General features: G+C 44.7%; 1 protein-coding gene across 1 annotated transcript in view; it reads right to left on the bottom strand.

The window, feature by feature from the left end:
- The window catches only part of HYDIN (HYDIN axonemal central pair apparatus protein), a 361,576-nt gene that overhangs the window by 132,128 nt on the left and 208,509 nt on the right, over positions 1-20,939 (bottom strand). The window contains exons 24-25 of the mRNA XM_073225416.1: positions 18,992-19,135; positions 13,853-14,166 (exon numbers count right to left, since the gene is read on the bottom strand). Of these exons, the coding sequence (XP_073081517.1) occupies positions 13,853-14,166; positions 18,992-19,135 (458 nt within the window). The remainder of the gene's footprint in view (positions 1-13,852; positions 14,167-18,991; positions 19,136-20,939) is intronic.

The raw sequence follows: 20,939 nt of genomic DNA, 5'->3' as shown, positions 1-20,939 counted from the left end.
CCAAATGGATTAAGACAGGCCCTTATAAAGTAACTGTAGCCAGTACTTACTCGTTACTTACTCTTCACCAGGTACTATTTTAGGCACTTAATAAGGACTGCCTAATAAAATCTCACAACAGCTCGACGAGGTAGGTGCTATGATGGTCCTCAATCTTCAGATGACAGAACCGGCTCAGAGCGCAGCATGTGGCTGAGCTAAGCTGGCCTGGCTCCAAAGCTCATGCTGCTAACAACTTAGCTGGACAGTCTACCTGATCAAGGTGAGGGCCTCCCGTTGGCCACTTTGGGCCATGCCATGCTATGCCCATGGCAGAGACTCTCAAAATGGGCCTTTCTATTTTAAAAGCAGTTGGAACCCACAACATAAAGAAGAGGCAATGCACTATCTAGAACCTTTCTTTGGAAGACAAGGGATCCACGCCGATTGTAATCTAGATAACAGAAAGCAAACCAATGTTGGCCTTGCCCTTGAAGTGACTGCCCACAAAGGGTTCTGCTGTGAGCCGAGTAGGGGAGGAATGTATTCAGAATCTCCTTGAAACTCTCCAGCGGTATCTCTGTGGGAATTGGCCACTTCTATAGAAGCTCCAGAAGGTGTCCCCACTGCTACATGCTCTTAGAAAGGCTGCTAAACAGGTAGGCTGTGAAATGTCCCTTATAATCACCTTCAAAGCTCTTTAGAAAGACTTTCAAAACAGGATGGTTTTTAAAGTCAATTTCTTTTAATGTCTGGTCTTCAGTAGATGCAGCTGGCATTTGGGGAGATTTTAATTAATATGAACGTGCAGATAAATCAAATGGATTCTTTTTAAGAAGACCACTAAATGAACCAAGCAGACATAATACTAACTCAGGTTCAGATACGTACTGATCCATTCCACTGGTTTCTCTAGAAGCCAGCTTAGCTCACAGTGTCTAAAAGGCTGATGCCCTCCACTGATCCCGGAGACACTGAGAGGATGCCTTAAAAAGAATGAGTTTATAATGAGGTAACTAGAGTTCTTCTGTAACAACATAGAAGCTGGACAAAAAATTTATAACACAAAATTGGAATGAAGAAAAACAGCTCAATTCATTTTTCTATGGGGTAACAGATATGGTATCTCAGGAAATTGGACTAAACTGAATTGCAAATTGCAGCAGCGGCTCTGATACCCAGCATGGTGATGCCCTTTCAGTTAAGCAAGAGAGAAAGCGCCTCTCCTCCCAAAAGTCTCCCTCAAAGGCTTGGCCTGATGACAAAGGCAGAAACTTGTTTCTGGAAGCTCAGACTTGAGAGAGGGCTGTAGCTCTCCATTAGCCCCAGAAGCGAATCTGATCCCCTGGCCAGACAAATTAGTTGCCCCATCTCAGCAGGAGAGGAGATCCAGATGGATGGGCTATGGGTGGCCTGGGTGACGGAGGCCTATGAGGCTTCTAGGGACATCAGCACGGACTACACGCGGGGTGGCTGGAGGCTCTGACCTTGCACTGCTCTTTCACGAGGGGCTTCAAATTTACTAAGAATGTCATTTAAAATGGGGGTGATGGCACACAGTTGTCCATTTCATTATCATTCTTGAACCATGAATATCTGTTATATGTACTTTTGCATATATAATTTCACAACAAAAAGAGAGTGTATGTCAAGGAATGTGTAGAGTAAGAAAGGGCCACAGATGGGTAAAGAACCATGGCTGATCTTCTGATCTTCCGGACAGGCACTGCAATGAAGTGGGGGCCAAAAGAAGCTTACATTGAATCTGGGGGTCAGTGACTAGTGTATTGTTTCTCACATTCACACATAGTACCCTTAATTCAACAAGAGGATTACGAGTAGGGCTTTCTAAGATGTGGAGCATGTGTTCTGAGGGCAAAGGCACAGAGAGCTTGGAGACAGAAAGAGTGAAAGATTATTGATGGTTAGGAACACAGACAGGAAGGCTGGGGAGGAAATGAGATGGTGGAAGTGGAGCCTGGAGAAAAGTGATCTCTGGTGTGGGCCGGAAACCAGAGGACGCCAGCCCCTAGCAGAGTGTGAGGGGAGAAGTGGGAGGGAGGTACGCCTGAGCAAGAAGCTGGCTGGGAGGGCTGGAAGGAAGGACCATCTGAAGAAAACCTGTAGAAGACATCGACCAGCTGTGGGCTGGGTTAAGCAGAAAAGAATGACCCAAACCAGACAGGCTCTAAGGTGGGTATGGCCTTGGGAATGTTCCTGATCAACTTCACCAGCAAAGGACAAATTGCTTTCCAAAGTGGTTGCATCAATTCATACACTCCCATTAGCAGTGTACAAGCTTCTATTCCTCTGCAACATTTGTGGTCCTGTTTACAAATATGGTCATATTTCATCTTATCCAATTTGGCAGATATGCAATGGTGTCCAGTTGTTTTAATTTCCATTTTTAAGATTACTAATGAAGTGGAACATATTTTTATATCTTTATTGGCCATTCACATTTCCTCTTCTGTGAAACAGCTGCTCATTTTCTTCCATTTTTAAATTGAGTTATGTGATTTTCCTTCAAAGTCATACTTAAGATGTTGTGTATACTAATAATTTGAAGGTAATATGTATGCTAAAACCTTCTTTCGGCTTGTGAATTGTCTTAAATTTTTTATGGTGCATTTGATGAATAAATGTACAGAAATTTAATGCAGAAATTATGAATAGTTTCATTATGGTTTTGTGTTTTTTTGTATCTTGTTTAAGAAATGCTTCCTTATTCAGAGATCATCAAGGCATTATCCTACATTTTCTTCATATTTAAAAAACTGACTCACATTTATATCCTTGGCCCATATGAATTAATTTTTTATATAGTGTGTCTAAACACACCGGGGATCCAGTTTTGCTTTTTTCTTTATAGATAACTAATTGTTCCTGGATAATTTACTGAATAGGCCACCCCTTCTTTGTTCTACAATTTCAACTCACTCTGTTATATTTCCATGCATGCATAGATCTGTACACCAATACCATTCTTTTAACATAATTCTGTTTTTATAAGAAGGCAAAATCTGGTAAAGGACTTTCCAGTGTGGAGGTGCTTGGTAGTCTCATTGCTTTTCTCTTATAAATTTGCTCCATATAAATTTTATAATCATTCTGTTGGGATTTTGACTGGAATTGCACTGAAGCTAGAGATCATTTTGGGGAGCCACAACATCTTTACCAAACTGAGTCTTTTAAATCAAGGAGCATAGTATATCTCACCATTTATTTCTGCCTTCATTAATGGCTTTTAATAAAATCATTTTATACATAAAGATTTTGCAGTTTTTTGGTTAGATTTATTACTATGTATAATTTTCAATTGCACTCTATTTTCTATTTGTTGCTGCTATACAGAAATGTAATTGACTTTTGCAACTTATATCCATCCATCATCCTCACTAAATTCTTTTGCTAATTCTAATAATTTCCCCATAGATTATTTTGTGTTTCCTATGGAGATAACTATAACATGACAGTTTTATTTCTTCCTTTCCAAATCTAGTCCCTTTTATTTATTTTCATATCTTCCTGCACTGGCTGGGGTCTTTAGTAAATGGATGAGAAGAAATGAAATTTCATCCTGTTTCTGATTTTAAAGGAAATGCCTTCAACATTTTATTGTTTTTTCAAATTATCCTTGATCAGGTTAGGGAATTTTCCCATGAACAGTTGTTCAGTTTTATTGAATGTTTTCTCCTTAATCTATTGAGATGGCCATATAGTTTTTCTTCTTCAATGCAGTAATGTGGTAAATCACATTATTAGATTTTTCTAATGTGGAACCAATGTAGTTGGTTGGGTTCCTGGAATAAATCCAACTTGCTCACAACAGTTTATATTTTTATCCTTTGCTGGATTCAGTTTGCTAATATTTTGCATTCATATTTTTGAATTAGTAAGTAAGAATGGCCTGAAATATTTATGTCTTTGACTTGGCTTAATGGATTTTGGTATGAAGATTCAATTCGTTTCACAAAATGAGTTGGGTAATATTTTTCTCTGAAAAAAGTTTGTGTAGGTTTGAAACTATTCATTCCTTGAATGCTTAGAAGAACTTGCCTATAACTATCAGGACTTCATGTTTTATTATAGAAAATCTGAAACTATTCAATTTCTTCAATGGTTATAAGACCATTTGGATTTTCTTTTTTTGGGGGAGAGAGGGGTCAGTTTTGGTAAACTGCCCCTGAATTATGGGTTTCTATTATCATGGACTTTTTACACTTCAGATGTTTCCTCATGTATCTACTGATTAAGAAATTTTCTTAATAAACACTGTTAAGGGTTGAATTGGTCCCCCCTCAAAATATATAGGTTGAAGTCCTAACCTCTAGTACTGCAGAAAATAACTATATTTGGAGATAGGGTCTTTATAGAAGTAAATCAGTCAAAATGAGGCCTCCAGGGTGGGCTCTAATCCAATATGACTGATGTCCTGGTAAGAAGAGGAATACGGTCACGACACGTACGGAGGGAAGAGGCAGGAGAAGATCGTTAACCTACACGCCAAAGAGAGAGTCCTGGCACAGAGCCCTCCCTCATGGCCCTCAGAGGGACCCAACCCCGCTGGCACCTTGCTCTCCAGTTTCTAACCGTGAGAATATACATTGCAGTTTTCTGGTTGTTGAAGCCTCCCAGTCTGAGCTACTGTGGTGTGGTGGCCTTAGCCTAGTAACACACACACTCGCGTTCCCTGGAACTTTACCTGTGGGAATTCTGGTGAGCTCATCTGTACCTTAAACATTAAAAAAAATTTCTTTACTGGTATTTCAATCCACCACAGTAGCGGAAATGGAACTGTTCACCCTGCCATCTCCCTCCCTCTTTTTAAAAAGAAAGTCCCTTCCTTTTGGTTTATGGGCCACTTTTTTCTGATTTCCATACAGTGTATTTCTCAGCTTTCTTTGCTGCGTCCTCTAATTTTGCCTACTCTTTACAAAGAAGTTCCCTTCTTGCTTCTTGTCTTAGAATCAAAGAATGCTATCACGAGAAAGCTCGTTCCCCTGGTCCCCCGGTGCCTCCTCTGCAGAGAATAAAGACTGGAAGATAAAAGCACACAGCCACCCAAATCCTTGCATGTTGTCATCGGACTAAGAAGGACTCAGACTTTCATCCTCATCTTTGCCATTTCCTGTTCTTTTCTATGTAGAAGTTCTTAGATGAACAGATGGGGCAAAGGGCCACATGGCCGTAATGTGTTGTGAAGAGCTAAGTTTCTGAAGAAGAGAAAGGGGCCCTAGAGGGAAGCGAAGCCTGGGAACCCAGGGCTACCCCTGAGCCAGGCTGACACTCCAGATAGGCCAGTTCCCAGAGGGAGGCGGGAGGCACCTGAGAAAGCATGGATGCCAGGTGGCAGGGTCACAGTGCCCACCACAAAGACTGAGAAAACCCACTGTGTTTCCCTGGCTAGTCCCAAGCCAAAGAAATGGACATCTAATTATCAGTTTAGGTGCCAGCTTCTTAGGAGGGAATTTACAAATCTGTGTTACATTGAAAAAAAAAGCACCCCTGAAGTCCTGTTTCCTGGAAGCTAGTTCTATTGTTAATCTGGTGCCACACAGCACCTTCCTACTCACCATGCCTTGTGCTGAAGGAGCCCAACTAATTTCTACATTGATTCTTAATCAGGGTGGGAGTTAAATATTCATGGAGCTTTATTATAATCTCTTCTAGTCACAGACCCTCTTTTTCCTTCCAACTCCGAATTTGGAGTGTTCTCCTCCTCACCTATCGGCACTATCTACCTACTTCCATGACCTGAGAGTCCAGGCACCAGCCCTGGCATCCCTTTCCTACCCTCCACACACAACCCCTCAGTGAGTCCCATTCATTCCTCCTCTAAGTACCTCCCTCCTGGCTCCAGACCGCCACAGTTCTCATAAGTTACCAAGGTCCCCGGTGGTGCAGAGCCTTGTATGTTGTACATCCCTGGCTCATTTTCAGGACCATACTTGTCAATTTCTCCTTCCCATTCTTTCTCCTGAACAAGCCCGACAGCTACTCCAACTTGTTTGCTGTCAAACTGCTCAGCCCCACTTGATTCTTAAAGAGGCCAACCTGGTTTCCTTTGAAGGTTTAAAAACTCAAAACAAAAGGTTTTAAAGGGAGGATCTGCAATGGTTCACTGGGTTTGCACTGTGGTAACCCACTGTGAAACACTTCTCTGCACATTCACGTCTCTCAGAGCTTTGATAGTGGCTGGGAATGAGAATGTGCAAGAATGAATGGGACAAATACTAAGACGACCACCCCGACCACCACCATCACCACCACTGATGGTTTGTTAGTTCTCATGGACAGGCATGGGCCTCACTGATCTTCGTAGTCTCCACAGCACCCATCACAACTTTCGGATAGAGTGTTCACAGAAGGCTCATTTACATGAGAGACGGGTATACAGTAACAAGATGGGATATACAGGAAGTGGCTTTGAGGTGTCAGTAGAGGTGTCAGTAGAGGGCAGTAGTGAGGTAGGGGGTGTGCTGTCAGTGCAGACCTGGGGTCTTGGAGCCAGTCGTGTGGGCTCAGGTACCTGGGGCCTCAGTTTCAAGGGGAGATACTAATATTTACTTTCCAGGTTGTTGTTTGCCATGAGCTAAGATACGTGATGGTGTTAGAATCATACCTGGCATGTGATAAACACACAATTAGAGTTATTGGTCAAAATGACAGATCTCCCTCTTGGGCTCCTAATGTTCTCTCTTTACTGAAGATTTGGCCTTACGCAGCTGTCCATAGGAAATATTTCCAACTTGAGGCATATGTTGCTCTGGAAAACTGTTAGGAGAGGTCTACCCCATGGCAAAGGTGTGCATTTGTCCCTTTGTATTGGTGTGTCTTACCCTAAGCCTTCACAGATAGGGACATTATCTTTCACATGAAAGATCAAAAGCGGCAAAACTAGACAATGAGAAGGTGTCCACAGTGCTGGGGTTCCGGGCTCTGTGGGGACAGGGCGGCAGTGCTGGGAGTGGGTGGGAAGGTCTCATACTGAGCTGCTTTCCCAGGTGTTGGAGGGGCCTACCAGCTTCTCACGTCCTGGGGCGCTGCTAAGGTGGTCTTGTCCTTCAAATTCCCTCCTAAGAAGCTGGCACCTAAACTGATAATTAGATGTCCATTTCTTTGGCTTGGGACTAGCCAGGGAAACACAGTGGGTTTTCTCAGTCTTTGTGGTGGGCACTGTGACCCTGCCACCTGGCGTCCATCCTTTCTCAGGTGCCTCCTGCCTCCCTCTGGGAACTGGCCTATCTGGAGTCAGCCTGGCTCAGGGGTAGCCCTGGGTTCCCAGGCTTCGCTTCCCTCTAGGGCCCCTTTCTCTTCTTCAACAGAGCTGCCTTCCTCTACCCGCACGCCTCCATGCTTGCTTTTGTCTCTTCTCCGAACTTCTCTGGGAGGTGGGCAAGAAAAAACATGAGTTGGAGAAGCCTAAAGGGCTCTGAGCCACACAGGGCCCATGGGGAGAGAGGGATATTTAGGAAAGGGACCAAAGTGTAGGCCAGCCAGAGGCACCTGCGGCCATCAGACCCCATGGGGCCTTCCTGTGCCCTGGAAGGCTTCGGACTGATTTCAGGAGAAAATGCCTCAAAGCTGCCTCTGGGATGCTGCTGCTCAGATGGGGCCTGGCACTCACATTATGAAGGGGCCAATCTCTTCAGTTTCCTCAACAAAGGTACGGCTGTGACAGCTGGCATTGACCAGGCTTGTGCTACACAGCAGGCCCAGTTCCAGGAGCCCTGCAGGTAAGGGCTGATTCAGTCCTCACCCCGTCCACATGTGGGAGGTCCCGTCATCACCCCCTCATTTCAGAGGAGGAAGCCGAGGCTGTGATGCTCAGCCACTTGTCAAAGTCACATGGGGGCAGGCAGCCGAGGGCAAGAGAAGCCAGGCTCTTAGCCAGCACCCTGAGCAGCCTGGGGCAGCTGGGGTGCACAGAGAGGGCCTGCCCCCGCAGGGGTTAATAAAGCTATTTTTGTTTTGAAAGAAAAATAAAGAATAACCCGTCACCCTAAATCCTTCTATTTTCTTGCTTGGCTCTTGGGCACAGCAAGGCCTGCCCTCGATCATGGGTCCAGGTGCATCTGGCTGCAGGGAAGAGTGGTGGGGAGGACAGGGAGGTGCACCCAACCCGGCCCTCCAACCACATGCAGGCCATGGCCCACTCTGGCCTGGCTTCAGCCTTGGTGAACGCGACCTGGCATAGGAAAAGGATTTTCTGTCTTTTGTCAGAAGGAAAAGGGGTCTGGGTCCCTCATCTTGGTGTCTAAGGGCCCTACAGCTCCACCACTCCAGGATCCTGGGGACTGCTTCACTTAGCAGCACTTGGTACGAAGGGTGGAGAGGAAGGGACCCTTGGGGAGCCTACAGTCAGTCACCCATCTCAGGTTTGCTCTCAGATCTCAGAGACATACCTCATTTAATCCTCACATCAACTCTTAGGTTTCTCTATTATGCCCATTTTACAGGTGAGTAAACCGGGGCACAGGGTCATGTGCCGAGGAGCACAGAGCGTGGATTCTAACCAGCCACGCCCGACTCCACAGCCCAGGACCTCAACTACTGCTAAGTCATCACATCTCAGAAGAGTTCCACTTTCAAGGCAGCAGAAATTGAGGGAAGATGAAGAGACAGATGGAAGCAGCCAGAAAACGAGGCTTCCTCTACCCTTCCTCCAGTCCCTCCACCCTCCTCTTCCAAACACAGTATTGGACGACTGATGCTCATCACAGAAAACTCAGTGTGAGGACAACACATGTTCCTTTGCTGCAGGGCTGGGCTCCCCAGCCCCTCATACTCCATTTACCTGTAACCGGATTTGGAAATGAAAGGGCAAAGCTGTCCTTGGAGGCCCACGTGCCTGGGCAGAGACGCCGGGTACGCCAGCATCCGCTTGCCTCCTCTGGCCTCTTACAAGTAAAGGCTGGTTTAGGGGAGGGCTCCCCAGGTTCCTCTTTCACACACATGCCATGAAGCATCGTGTTCTTACCCAGCTGAGCAGTCGGGCCAGAGACAGACCCAGGAAAGAGCAGATTCCAGTGGGGCCGGCACTTAGATCTCAACCCAGCCTCCTCCTTACATGTTGTGCATGAGTGGCGCAGTCTGTCATCTGTGAAGTCAGTCTAGAACCCTGTCATGCCCGTGAGTGCTCAAAGCTGAGCAGGTTTCTAAGGCAATTCCTTGCAGAGTGCTAATTGAACATGCTTGCCCATTCTACTTCTTTCTTGTATGTGACATGAAGGCCAAACTGGAAAAAAAATAATGCTCAAATGAGGGAGATACTCTAAACATTGGAGTCAGAATTGCCTACAAAGCCACACACATACACAGGCAGTCACTCCCATACACACATGCGCACACATCTGGCAGACAGACAAGTGTATGCCAGCAGGACTGTTGAATGGCTAGACATCCTCATATCCTGCCTAAGAAAAGAAGAAGAAAACCCTCTTTTATGCTTTTTTTTGCTTTGAGTAACTGGAAGACTTAGAAGAATTCTAATTGGAAAAGAAAGGTTAGTGTTGGTATATCTGATAAAAGTGACCTTTAGCCAATGAGCAGTTTCTGTGTTTCTGATGGCCTGCACAGAAAGAGCCTATCTGGAATGCAAGTGACATTTTTTTTTTCTATTCAAGGTGACATTTATGAATCTTTCCATTTGGCAGGTGCCAGGAAGCTGACCGAAAAGAATCTTAAACCAGTTATGAAACAGTTCTCCTCTCACTACAAATGCCCAGTGAGGGAGCAGTGGACCAGCTAGAAAATGCCCCTGGAGGACCTACTCTGTGCAATGGGCTGTCCTGGGCTCTGGGATACAGAGGCAACATGACCAGCATGCTCCCGGGCCTCATGAGGCTGGGGAGCTGGACCCTGAGCCATCACCATGGGTGTGACGAGCCACCGAGAGACAGGCTACAGTGCCTAGACAGGGGCTCTTGGTGCAGGGGGCAGGGGAAGGCTCTCGGGAAGGACACGTCCACTGAGACTTGGTGAGGAGCAGGGGGCTAGCTAGGTGAGGAGTGGGGAAGTGCCTCCAGCACAGAGAGCGGCAGCAGGAAAGAGGCCAGCATGGCAGGGAAACAGGAAGGAGCCCGGTGTGGCGAGGGGACAGGGAGGTGAGAAGTGACTGGGGAGGAGTGTGGGACCAGCCCGTGCTGTGCCTTGCGGAACAGAGACTGCAGTTTGGACTTTCTCCCAAGAAGCGAGGCTGCAAACCGGGGCAGTGACACGCTCAGTATTTGCCTACTGCGTGGATGATGGACTGTGGCACGTCAGGGAAAGCAGAGAACCCAGTGAGAGGCTGTCACAATGGTGCTGGCAAGAGGCAAGGGTGACCTGAATTAGGTAACAAACGTAGGAATGGTGATGAGAGGTTTATAGAAGGCAGAATAGGTAGAACTTGGTGATGGGTTTGATGGGTGGGGTCAGGGACAGGAGGGACTCGGGGTGCCTTTTGCTGGGACAGGGGGCCCTGGAGGAGAGGCAGGGAGGGGGCAGGGGGAAAGGCTGAGTTTAGGGCTGACTGAAAGCTGTGGGGTGAGTGCAATCGCCAGGAAGAGCAGAGGCCCAGGACAGAACCGTGTCCGACTGCACCAGCACAGCTGCTGGCCGAGCGCTGAGGAGGGGCCATCAGTGGAGGGGGTAAGAGCACAAGCAGGAGAGCACAGCGCTATTCACGGCAACAAAAGAGAGGGTTTTGGGAAGGAGGGACTGGGCACCTCTGTTGAATGCTGCTAAGCTGTCTTTCTGAAAAAACCTGCCTCTGTCGTTGTCTAGATGACGCATCTCACTACTGCTTCCAAGGGTCTGTACCCTTGTCATGGATATCAGGCTTCTCACCCTGCTGCCATCTACCCCTTACACTGCTCCCTGGCTTCTCCCCCACCAGCGAAGTCCACGTTGTAGCCCTGCTGACGCAGCTTCCGTGGACACGGGTGGATGTGTGCCATCTGCCACACCAGCATTCATTCCCTCACTCGTCAATGTTTGTCCGGAGACCAGCCCCACTCCCATCACTTTCAGTCCACAGGGTTCTGCGGTCACCACTGCGGCCTGGTGAGACAGGGACCATGGATGTAGTCAGAGTAGGGTGAGGGCCTCTGGAGGGGGCAGGGAGGGATATTTGCAGTCAGAGCAATGCAACTACATGCAAGGAAACCCCCCCTGCTAAAACTCTATGTTTAACATTGAGCTCTAGAATCATTCTTCAGTGAAATCAGTTCATGTTCCCCAGATAAAGAAGAGTAGCACACGTTTATTATGCTAAACATTTGTAACCATGTGTAAGATTCACTTTGGCACTGAAAGGCCCGGGCCTAGGTGCTGTCTTTCCTCCTCCGGATCTGAGGAGGTGAATCTGCAAACTGAGCAACTGACTTAGCTGCAGACCCAGCTGCAGACGGCATAGTAAAGCGCAGGAAGAATTCCATCTCGAAGATAAGATTGCATTTTAACACCCAGGAAGTTCAAGAGGCAAGATTCTTTAGCAAGTAGACAATACCTCGGCCCTCCTTGAGGGCTGGGCAGGCAGCTTTTCGATATGCTCCCAGACCCAGGCGCGGTGTCCCAGAGAGAAATCAAGGCAGGAAATTCCTATGTTAAGTTAATTTTTAATATTCAGGGGCCACTTAACAAGTCCACACCCCTAAACTCTTTTTCACGTTCTCGAAAAATCCTCAACTGCCTATAAAACCCCTAGACAACGCACCACCCCAGACTCTCTTGTCCCCTCCTGGCGTGAGCCGGGAGCTCTGTCCTTTCACTTTATCTCTAAATAAAAGCCTGTACCTTGTTCTCCTACCTTGAGTGTTTGTGAAGCTCATTCTTCGGCTCTGCAAACAAGAACCCTGGCATCACTGGGGTGGGGGGCACGTGGCCAGGTCAACGCCCATCAGCGCTTCGCCCTCCCCTCACAGGGACTGGCCGGGGAGGGGAAGAGAAACGTGGCTGAGTTGGTAGGACCAGAGTGAATCTCAGGATAGCTCTGGTACGGAGACTCAGAATCTGCAAGGACGGGCCACAGCCACTGGGGGCCATGGGAGAAAAGCTGGTCTGAGAACTCAGCTAACAAATGAAAGAGAGCAGACCTGAGAGGCTGAGATACTGACTCCAGGGACAGTTTGTGTCCTTGCTGTAAGCCAGCCAGAAACCAGACGGAAACTGGACTTCTGAACTGTGGGAACCAGGGAATGTCCTTTCTTTTTCATTTTTGCTTAGGGTCAGGTTTCCTGTCACTTGCAACAGAGTTGAATCCCTGAGTCCTAACGAATACATACATGCTATTCCTGTTGCTTGGGGTGTTGCCCTGCTCCTCCGTCTGGGACGTCTAACTGTGTTTCTCATGCAGCCCTTCTGTGATTCCTCTGAGCAGGCATCCCCCTCTGTCCTTCCTCGGAGCCTGGCATTATCACCTGGTTTACACATCTGCTTCCCCAAGAGCTGCAGGCCAGGGGTCACGTCTTACTCACTTTTCCATTTCTGACGCCTCACACATTATCTGGTGCATGAGAGTCACTTACCAAATGTTTTCTAAATGAATGAAGGAATTATAAGCAGGAGCTCAATGTCAAGATACAGAAAGATACTGGAGAAAGGAAAACAGTGGTTAAACAAATGCTTAAACCAATGAAAACTTAAGTGTATCATCTCCAGTATTGTACAAGTATGTTTTCCAGGTGTCGTTATTTTAACTGCAGAAATGGAGTCTCAAAAATGAAAAATAAATAAAGCATTCCCTTGCCCCTAGATGGAATAAATTCATTTAGCTATGTTACATTAGAATAACTTCACAGAATCTGGTGTTCGAAGCTCATTAGACCAGGTTGGCTAATTTTTCCATAATGATTTTAAATGTTCACCATCTGCAGAATTTCACCCCAAACCTAACAGTCTCTGGCACCTAATGAACAGGCTCCACTGCCCAGGCTGAGACCTGGCTTTGGTGCTGTGCTGGGTTATCATTGGATGTCTATGGAAGACATCCCGAGCAAGCTGTCGTTACCGTGGTAACAAGCGAGGGGAAGATAGGGCGGCTGTCATGTACAATAGGGCTGCCAACGGGAAGTACCGACAAGCCGGGGAAACAACAGGAGGCTCCCCTATTCAGAATGACCACTCAATGTTCAGGTGCTGACAACGGAGCCAGCTGTCCAGACATCCAGTAAGGAAATGCACAGAAGCCTGCTTGTCCTGGTTGCCAAAGAGGCTTTGACCCAGATGAAAACGTTACCGAGGCCTGACTAAATCAGGCTGCCTCTCTCTCTCTCTGTGTATATATGTATATATATATATATATATATTTTAAAGGAGTATTTTCCAAACTAAGTTAGGATTTAGCTTCTAATTGAACAAGAGAGACACTTCTAAACCCAATATTGGGAAGACAGCTCTTCCCTTTTAGCTCTCACCACCTCCCACCATTTTGTGCATATGGATACATTGGTACCCAGGGCATGCATGGGTCAGAACGAAAGCCACCCGAATATGCAGAACACAGAGCTCAGTGTAGCACTTACTCAATAGAGTGTAACACTCATGTCATGTGTTGGGTTTGAGATGCTTACTAGGAAAACTCTACAAAGACTATTTTTTAGTGACAAATTTCTAATGATTCAACCACCAGATTCAAAATTAAAGGGGGCTTATGGCTCATCTGGTAGTGACTGTGGCTTTCAAAGATGTTTTATCTGCTTGTCCTGTTTGGAAATCTAGGGTGAATGATGGTTTCAGGCTCCTTGTTCCTTGTGTCGACAGTGAGTTGTCAGGACTGAAAGTATTCATGAAAAAGGTGAGCACAGAACACAGGAAACCCGGTGAGAAGCCCAAAGGAGAGGAGGATGAACAGCAGAGAAGGGCTCTGCAGATGGCATGTGGGTGTTACCTGATCTGATTTTCCTCATCATCTACCAGGAAGAACCAGCGGAACTTCACAATCAAGGGGCTGTAGTTGGTGACTGTAATGTACCGGATCACCTCGGTATCATTCAGGATGCAGCCAAAATCCAGCTCCATAGTCTCAAAGCCGAGGTTGGGGTAGTGCACTTCTCCACGCAGGGCCAGGCTGTCTACCTGAGGGTGCTCCACATACTTGATGGCTAGAATTTCTTCTGCTGTCCAGTTGTTCAAATCATTTCTGTAGTAAGGGTCAAATTTGACCAGCAGGTTTTTTTCTCCCCCAATCTCCAGTTTAATGGGCTACAAACAAGATAAGGGGGAATTACCAACCTCCGACCTGATATATGAAACAGGACAGCTGAAGTTATTTATATCTACTTATGTATATATACACACACACAGATGCACACACACCAACAGACTAAATTGCCCAATCCAGCCCTTTCTGGGGCATCATATCCACACACTTTATTTATCCCTAATTATGTATCTACACTTTGGCATAATTAAATAGCAGGTGTATCTGTATCTACATATATATATATATCACCACATAATATATATGTACACATTTATATTCTATTAGTTGAAAATGAAAGCGAGGAAAATCCAGAGAGGAATCATTTGAAGGAAGAGATTTGGTAATAATTTTGAGGTAATAAGGATTAAGAAATTGTAAAAGGAAAGTCTACAATAAATATTATAAAATAGTATTAACTGAAAATAAATTAGATTGTAAAACATTCTTCCTAGACAAGTGGGAAGAGTTCTTTGCCTAAGAAATGTTTAAAAAAGCCTTCTAAAGTACTGGGGGCAGGGATCTGTAGAGGCTGACCCAGAAAGGGACGGATTAGGTAATTTAAATTTAATGTCTTTTCTAATGTCTGTGATTCTAACTCTGAAGCACACTGTTATCCACTTTCCACTGTTTTCTATTGAACTTGAAATGACACTCCTGAGCTATACAGGGTTTGCTCAGTAGATTTTGTTTATTCTTTCTCTCTTTGAGTCAAATCCCCATGTGTTCCTTGATGTCAAGGCCACTGTAACACCTTCCAATAGAAAGCCTGGCTGTGAGTTGGTGTTTTTTTAGGAATTGCCTAATCCCCATATTTAATCACATGACAGCCAACCTCTTGGTTTTGCAGAAAGTGCTCGTGAGGCGTTTGGGAGGAATGCACACAGGAATGAGTCCTTTACAGAGCACTTCCCTCTCCACTGAGTTTTAAGGTTCAGGGATTTGACTGCACTTCGGTGACATGATAAGATGATTTCAGCTGATAAAGCCAAGCCCCTGCTTCCCGAATGGGAAAGCGAGCAGTGACTCTTGAGTTGGCTAATTCCATCTGAAAGTCTGGCTGGTGCTTGGTTCAGGAGGCTGGGCACAATTTAAAACCCTTTCTTGACAACCGTGGCTTCTGTAGCAGCTGGGTTTTGCCGTGCTTGATGTTTGACATATCTTGCAAGATTGACCTAAACATTTTTTCCCCCAGAAGAATGACTTTGTTGTTTTGTCGAAATGATACACATTCATAAAGATTGACATCATGTATAAAAGCACAAAGAAGAAATTAGAAAATCACCCCAAATTTCACCCTATATTATTTCTCAGAGTTAACATTTTGTAAACATTAGTTCAGACATAGTGGATGGCTACAACTTTACAAAAATGGAATTAGACTATACTAATTTATTTAAAAATGTCACGTTTGCAATTTTTCTCAAAAAAAAAACCCTGAAAAAAATTCTTATACAAGAGATATTAATCCTAAGATCATAGACTCTGGAGCCAGGCTGATTGAATCCAAATCCTGCCTCTGCCAGTTACCAGCTCTATGAGTTTGGGCAACATTGCTTAACCTTCCTAGCCCTCAGTCTCTCCATCTGTAAAGTAGGGTTAATGAGAATACCTATCTCTTTTTAAGAGGATAAAATGAGTTAATATATATGTGATGTGTGCAGGGCAGTGCCTGGTACATAGGGTATGGTAGAGAAATGCCAATTACTGCTATTATTCTTCTATGATTAAGAAAAAAGATGGTTATGTATTAATCAGTTTCAGATTGAGACAGCATCCTACTGACACCCAGCTGGAAAAGGAGATGAAATCAGCAGTTATGCTTCCCTCACCTCCAGGTTTTTATTGGTTAGAGTGCTAGTTTTTAAAAGCTGAGGTTTGAAACATTCTGTTCTGAAATCATAACCACCACAGTTGTGTAGTCTCAGTTCTACAGCCAAACGGATCCAGGGCTTCCGACCAATCTTCTTCTTCCCTGAGTGGTTGTCATTCACTGGCAAATCAGTTTTTCAACAAGGCGGCATGAGTGCTTCATTCATTGGCCCCTGGTGGCCTGAGAATGTCTGCCTGTTACCTTCACACTCAAAGGACAGTTTGGCTGGTGGTAAAATTCCTGGATCACTCTTTCCCTCAAGACTTTGCAGCCACTGCTCTGTTATCATCTTGCATTGAGTACTGTTGTGAAGTCTGAGGTTAGTCTAAAATCTTCCTTTGATGCGTCTCTTCTTTTTTGCTTAGAAGTCACAGAATTCTTTGGTTACATGAGAGTACCTTCAGTAATATAAGCTGAATATCCTGTATTATTTTGTCCTAGGGCAAGTATGGCCTTATTTTAAAAAATCTTTTTTATTTTTGAATAGATAGGACAATGGAAGGCAAGACCCCATTGTGCCCATCTCCTCTCCTCTTAGCCAAGCCAACTATTCCCCTCCCCTGAGGCAACCAGGGTTACAAGCGTCTTGTTTATCCTTGTGAGGATATTGTGTGGATACAAAATCATGTTCATATGTGCACTCTTTTATTCTTTACACATGTGAGAGGTAGTGTACTGTACACTCTTGCTCTGCAGTTTGCTTTTTACGCTGGGAGATCACTCATCAGTGCATCTGAAGCTGTCTCCTTCTTTTAATAGCTGCATTTGATCCCATCACATAATTCTGCCATCACCTATTTAACCAGTCTCCTGTTGGTGGATATTAGCTCCCAATCTTTGGCTCTTAAAATCAACATTGAAAGGAATATACTTGTATATGTGTTACCTTGTAAATTGTGTCTATGTCTGTAAGATAAATTTATAGGATAGAACACTAAGCCAAAGGGTGTGGGTATTTAAAATGCTGATAGCTATTGCCACACTGCTTTCCAATGTATACATCTCCAGCGCTATAGGGGAGCACCTTTTTTCACATTCCTTCCCTAACACAGAGCACTAGCTAATTTTTGCCAATCTGATAGGGGAAAAATATGTTTCACACTAATTTTAATTTGCATTTCCTCTAATATGATTAGAGTTGAACATATTTTCATATATTTAAGAGGCATTTTATTTCTTTCTGCAAACTGTTCATTTTCCTTGCCTATTTTTCTATTGGGCTGTTGGTGTTTTTCTTGTTGATTTGTAGAAGCTCTTTATTTTTTAAAAAACATGCATGCTTTTTATTAAAGTTATACATGCAAATATTGTAAAAAGTCAAACTGCACTAAAACTTATTCTAAGAAACAACAGTTCCTGACCCAACCTGGCACCCCAAAAACCCAGAAGCCACCATTTCTTAATTCTTTTAGTAGGGCTGGTCTACAGCTTCTTTGGGCAGAGAATGATAATTAGGTGGTGGACACATCCCAGATACCAGGGGTTACTCTGGGGTGCCAACACTGATATTAGAAATATTAAATTTCCCTAGACATTTTGATTAATTTCGGTGGGTAAGAGCACTTATATTTATGTCTTGGGACAAAAACAAGCCAGTTTTTGTGCTTTTTTGTCAACTTACTCCATCTTCATTCTATCTTCTAGAGTTTGTTAAGTCTCTCATTACTTGGTTATACCCATCTTTTATCTTATTTATTTTATTTTATTGCTCTGGGATTTTTTCCTTCTTAACATTTTACTTTTATCTTATTAAGATTTCAGAAAGGACAAGAGTGGGTCTTATCTACCACCCAGATGGAGAAAGCTGCTCATGTCTGAATTTTCATTTTCTCATCCATTTATTTTCCTCTGCTCTGTGAGTTCACTTTTTATCTACTCTTTAAACACTTACATCCCATCTCTGAGCTCTTTTTAAAGGCAGGTCATATGATCTATAATCTGAGAATATAGAGAACTATGTGCTTATATTTTTGGTCATCTTGCTTGTGTAGGTTCCCTTGAGGTAGGATTTCATCTGACTCTTGGTTTATGATCATTTCCTCCTTTTATTCCTCTGTTCAAAGATCTTGGCTGATTTTTTCCCAGTTCATGCTTGAGTGAGACCCACTAAAGAATCCGTGGAGAGGGGCAGGGGAGGGCACAGTGCAGTCTGACAGCCACCATTCAGGTACTGCCTACAACACCCTCTCACCAAGTGGCTCTGTCCCCACTTTCCTCCAAAGCCCATCTCCCTGCGTGGCTCACAGCAAATCTCCTTAGTCATGGGCTCCCTCTTCTGAGAGCTCCTGATTGCTGCCTGCCTAGCCTTCCTCCTTTGTACCATGTCTCCCTAGACTGGGAGGTTGAACATGAAGGTGTGCAGAGCTGGTGTCTCCTTTAAAGCTCCTTTTCTATAGCTCTGCAGTGCCACTCGCTCCATTGCCCAGTTATCACCACTGGCATCCTCATGCCCAGCAAAAGATCATGGCGATGATCTTACGGGGTGTTTACAGAACATGGCACCTTGCCCTGGACTGGTGGCCTGATAATCTCACTGCCTCCTCCCTCATCCCAGTTCAAATTTCTCAGTATCTGGAGATGGGCTAGCTGGTTAAGGGATGGGGATTTAGTTATTTCCTCATTTCCTTGAGTATGGAGTTTTGGTCAGATGTGAGAGAAGGGAATTAAAAGATCTTTACTATCATTAGTGGAAAATTACTGTTTTCTAAGGATAAGCTTCATTTTCATGGGCAGGAGTAAAAGGGAAGTTCTTTACACCATTAAAAATAGCTTTGCTACTGATCAGTCTTGGAATTTATTTATAATTCATTTAAAATTTTCTGTGTTCTTTCCTCTTTGTTTCCTGGACTCTTTATATCTTTCTGGGCTGACATTAGGTACAGGTATCACTCTTTTCCTTTACCACATATGCAGCACAGCTAGGAGCCTGTTAGGACAGCCTTCTGTCAAATTACCTCAGGAGTTAATGGCAGCAGAGATTTATCAGTCTCACAGACAAAGAAGGGTCCGCTTGCTGAGAGCAACATGCTCACGGGCAGGGTGGAAATGTTCTTCACGACCAAAGGCTGGTAATCCGGTTCTAGGATAGAATTAGGTTTCTGCAAAAAAGGAAAAAGAAGGGACAAACCAAGTTAAGGTAAACCTTGTAAACCTGTAGCAACAAAAATCTCACATTTATTGTTAACAGCAGAATTAGTGTTAGATTCTGTCTCTGTCTGTCTGTTTATATATATATTTCACTTGTAGAGATTTTGATAAATCATTTGGAATGTCTGGTGGACTACTGAAGAGTGAGCCTACAGAAGCCAGGAAACAGATTAGATTTCTTCCTCTCCTGTTGTCTGGTTTAAAAACCTATATAAGCCATTCCTCTGGATAAAACTCTTCCCATAGAAGCTTCTAGTGTCATCAAACAAAGTCTAATAAATTAGTGATACCATGTAGAGAAGCCCATGTATCATTATAATGAATAAAACATTTTTTCTTATACAATGCTTTTTTCCATGTTTGAAATGTCAAATTTGTAAAAATACGTACATTTATATTTTTATATTGACAAAAGTTCCTAACTATTTCCTGTAAATTTTTCCCGATAACACTGGGACGGTTGATTTAGAAGCATCTTTGCACTCTGTTAGACATAGAAAATTTAATTTACAACTGGAGAAAGCATCAGAAATGGATCTCAAGCTGGAGTTTTTGGACAGATGGGATTTTTTTTCACTCTGATGTTGGGATCCACGTTATTTCTCATGTGCTCTGGGAAGGGGGTCCTTTCATATCAGCAGGAGGTGGCCAGAAACCTCAATCTGTGGCCTCCAAGAAACCTCCCTCCAATCATTTCCTGGCTCTTTCAACAGCTCGAGCCTGTTGTACCCAGGCACCTTTGTTTGATTTGATTTTTCCTTGTTCAGTGAAATCCACTCAATTCCATATTTTGATCTGATTCTGTCTCTGCTTCTTTGTCCACCGTAGTCTTTCTTCTACTGTTGTTCCTGGATTCCTGGCTCTGAGCGAGCGTGGGTGACTGGTCTCCATCATGTCTAGTCAGTTCAGGCTGCTACAACAAATATCACAGACTAGGTGGTTTAAACAACAGGCATTTATGCCTCACAGGTCTGGAGTCTGGGGAGTCCAGGATCAAGATGCCAGTAGATCTGGCGTCTGGTGAGAGCCCGCTTCCTGCCTTGCTGGTGGCCGTCTCCTCACTGTCCACATATGGCTGAGAAAGAGAGGTCATCTCTCTTGCCTTTTAAGGGCACTGATGCCGCACATCAGGGCTCCACCCTCAGGACCTAATACCTCCCAAAGGCCCCACTTCCAACAGCATCACACTGGAAGTTAGGGCTTCAAAATATGAGTTTTGGAGGGACGCAAACATTCGGTCCAGAAGAGTTGGCCTGTGCCTCCTGCCTCGGTGGTGCTCCGCCAGCCCCTGTGCACTCCCAGAGTTCTCTCAGGGGTTTGGCCCAGCACTTACCGCAAGCTGCCAGCCACTGCCACCCTCCCTCTAACACGGTGATATGGGTCCTGGATTCACCTTGCACTTGCAGATGGCATAGACACTCTGAGGGATGAAGCAGCAATTTGGGGCCATACAAAGGCTGCATGGAGACCTGAGCACCCAGTGACCCTCCCCTAGGCTGCTGTGTCACTGCAGGGAGCTTTGATGTGAAGAAGCCGCGCTTGGTTGGTTTTGGCAAGAGGCCATTAGAGGTTAGTGATGAGAAGGTGTTGATGTGCAGAAAGCCTGTTCTATTTTAAAATGACCCCTTCTCTCTGGGTTGTTTGTCTTCCAAATAACAGGAGGCAGGACTGGACTTCATGAAGCAAACTGGCTGCTAGTTTCAATTGACCTTTTCAATTCCACAGAGATGTGGTTTCATCTCTGTGGCTTATGAA

The sequence above is a fragment of the Manis javanica genome, chromosome 17 (genome assembly GCF_040802235.1).
Source record: "Manis javanica isolate MJ-LG chromosome 17, MJ_LKY, whole genome shotgun sequence".
NCBI classification, from domain to species: Eukaryota; Metazoa; Chordata; class Mammalia; order Pholidota; family Manidae; genus Manis; species Manis javanica.
The sequence above is the reverse complement of the archived record's forward strand: the minus strand, read 5'-3'. Positions and strand labels throughout refer to the sequence as shown.